At 43.1% G+C, this 1,961-nt stretch overlaps 1 protein-coding gene across 1 annotated transcript in view; it reads right to left on the reverse strand.

Moving 5' to 3' along the window:
- The window catches only part of LOC104501266 (armadillo repeat-containing protein 2-like), a gene marked incomplete at its 5' end in the record, with an annotated part of 12,530 nt that extends 10,918 nt beyond the window's left edge, over nt 1-1,612 (reverse strand). Inside the window, one exon of the mRNA XM_010145051.1 lies at nt 1,291-1,612. Within this exon, the coding sequence (XP_010143353.1) occupies nt 1,291-1,612 (322 nt within the window). The remainder of the gene's footprint in view (nt 1-1,290) is intronic.
- Nucleotides 1,613-1,961: the final 349 nt, after the last annotated feature.

Consider the following 1,961-nt stretch of genomic DNA (forward strand, 5'->3'; position numbering starts at 1 on the left):
CTCTTTCCATGTCTTCATCTACAGAAAACATTGTGACTCAGGCAGCATAGTTTGAAGTCTAGTTGGTTAAGACATGTTACAGATACTGTTTGCTGTTTTAAGATGGGACTGAGGAGAATCCACATGCAGAAATAGGCCTGTGTGATAGACGCAGAGAAATACCAAGGGCTGTTACACTGAAAGTCACATACCATGAAAAACTGGGGGGGGCGGGGGGGAAGGCTTAACGAGATTTGAAATATTCTCTCTCCGAGTTCCCAACAGAATGTTAACTGGTGTAAAATTACACCACCAAGTCTGAAAGCTGTGTATACCAACTGGCCTCAGAAACCAAGGGTGAGGGAAATAAGAGGGAACTAAGCTCATACAGAGACAGACCAGTAGTAAACTACCCGATCCAGTGTTCAGGAAGAGGGGAGGGTGGCAGAGCAGCCTCTGGGGCTCAAAGTGCGTACACAATGAGTAAGACAGTGGCAATCCAGGAAGCTCCGACAGGGTTAAGACAGAATGGAGGAAGTTGTGAGCCTGCCTCCTCTAATCCCCCACGGCTGGTGGGTAAGGCCAGTAAGACAGCATGTGACTGGGTTGATTGTCTTCACGTGAGAACATGCAGTATTATCACGCACTAAAATATTTGGAGTTCGTTGAGATGTATCTTGGCACTGCTAAACTCTGTTCCGGGGATAACAGAGTGCCTAGCCCTAGCCTGCAGTTAGATTTGCGCAGGGATCAGTACGTGATAAAGGGACTGCTGTCCTAAGCTGCCATTTGGAGGGAAAGGAACACTCTCTTCCACCTAGAAGAGATAAATGTGAAAAAGAAGAAAAAATAAAAGGAAATTTTTCGAGAAAGTGGAAAGTTATGGGTACAGGGAACAAAAAAGAATACTTGATCCAGAACAGTCACAAAACCTGAAAACATTACAAAAATCCCCCACCACCAAACACATCTAAGAACAGGCTTCCCTCATATGTGAGCTCTCAGTGAGGTGTATTTCAAATAAAATGTTTGCCTATCCTCAACGATCATATCTGCAAACCTTATCACTGAATTAAAACACTCCTGCGCCATCTTCCCCCAGACACCGGGAAGTGAGTTCCACAGCAGCAACGCTCCCGCTGCCTCAGACAGACTTTCGGGATATCAGTAGCACGGTCTGTTATTTTGGCAACGGAACCAATTCAGTTATGGCTCAACCTAGGTAAGACAGTCAAGTAGGAAAATCCTAAACTCTCTGAACTTTCCTTACAGACTGAACAAGGGTAACAAACACAACATCTATTTTATTACCTAGCACTGTAACAAGTAAGTCTACAACACGATGGGCAGCCGCCAGGGCTGCTCCTGCCCTGGGGTGAATGGAGAGGTTGGCCAGCACGCGTATCAGTTTTATCAGGACATCTTCTGCTTCTGAAGGGTGGTTTGGGTGGGTTTTTCCTTCCTCTCCTCTTTCACGGTACGGTTTCTGTGCCTTCAAATCAAGTTCAAGGTAGGTTTGGAATAACGATACCAAGGTGTTAACACTTCCTTTTTCTTTAAAAAATTGCTCGCGGGCCTCGTTATTCTTTGCTGTTAAATTACCAAGAACGAAGAGGATACGGATAACCAAATCCTGCAATAAAATAAATAAAAAAACGTATTACATGGAAAACATCAGAAGCTATTAGCTGCTTAAAAAAAAAGATAATACTTAGTTTGCTTCACAATTCAGTTAACTGCAGGTCCAGAACAACTGAAGGCAAGGCAAGCCAAATACAACAACCAGAAATAATTTTTATGCTACTATTTTTCATAACCCAGTTTATAGAAGAAATCAAAAAACATCCGACAGAACTAGTATAGCACTGGGGTAGTTACTAACGGGGTATACTTAGTACAGGTCCTCTATTTTTACAAAGCCAACAGTAAAACATCTTAAAACAGCACTTTATATAACCAGAATAATCATGTGGGCCAGAGCT

Source organism: Buceros rhinoceros, unplaced genomic scaffold (assembly GCF_000710305.1).
Source record: "Buceros rhinoceros silvestris isolate BGI_N320 unplaced genomic scaffold, ASM71030v1 scaffold18801, whole genome shotgun sequence".
NCBI lineage: Eukaryota > Metazoa > Chordata > Aves > Bucerotiformes > Bucerotidae > Buceros > Buceros rhinoceros.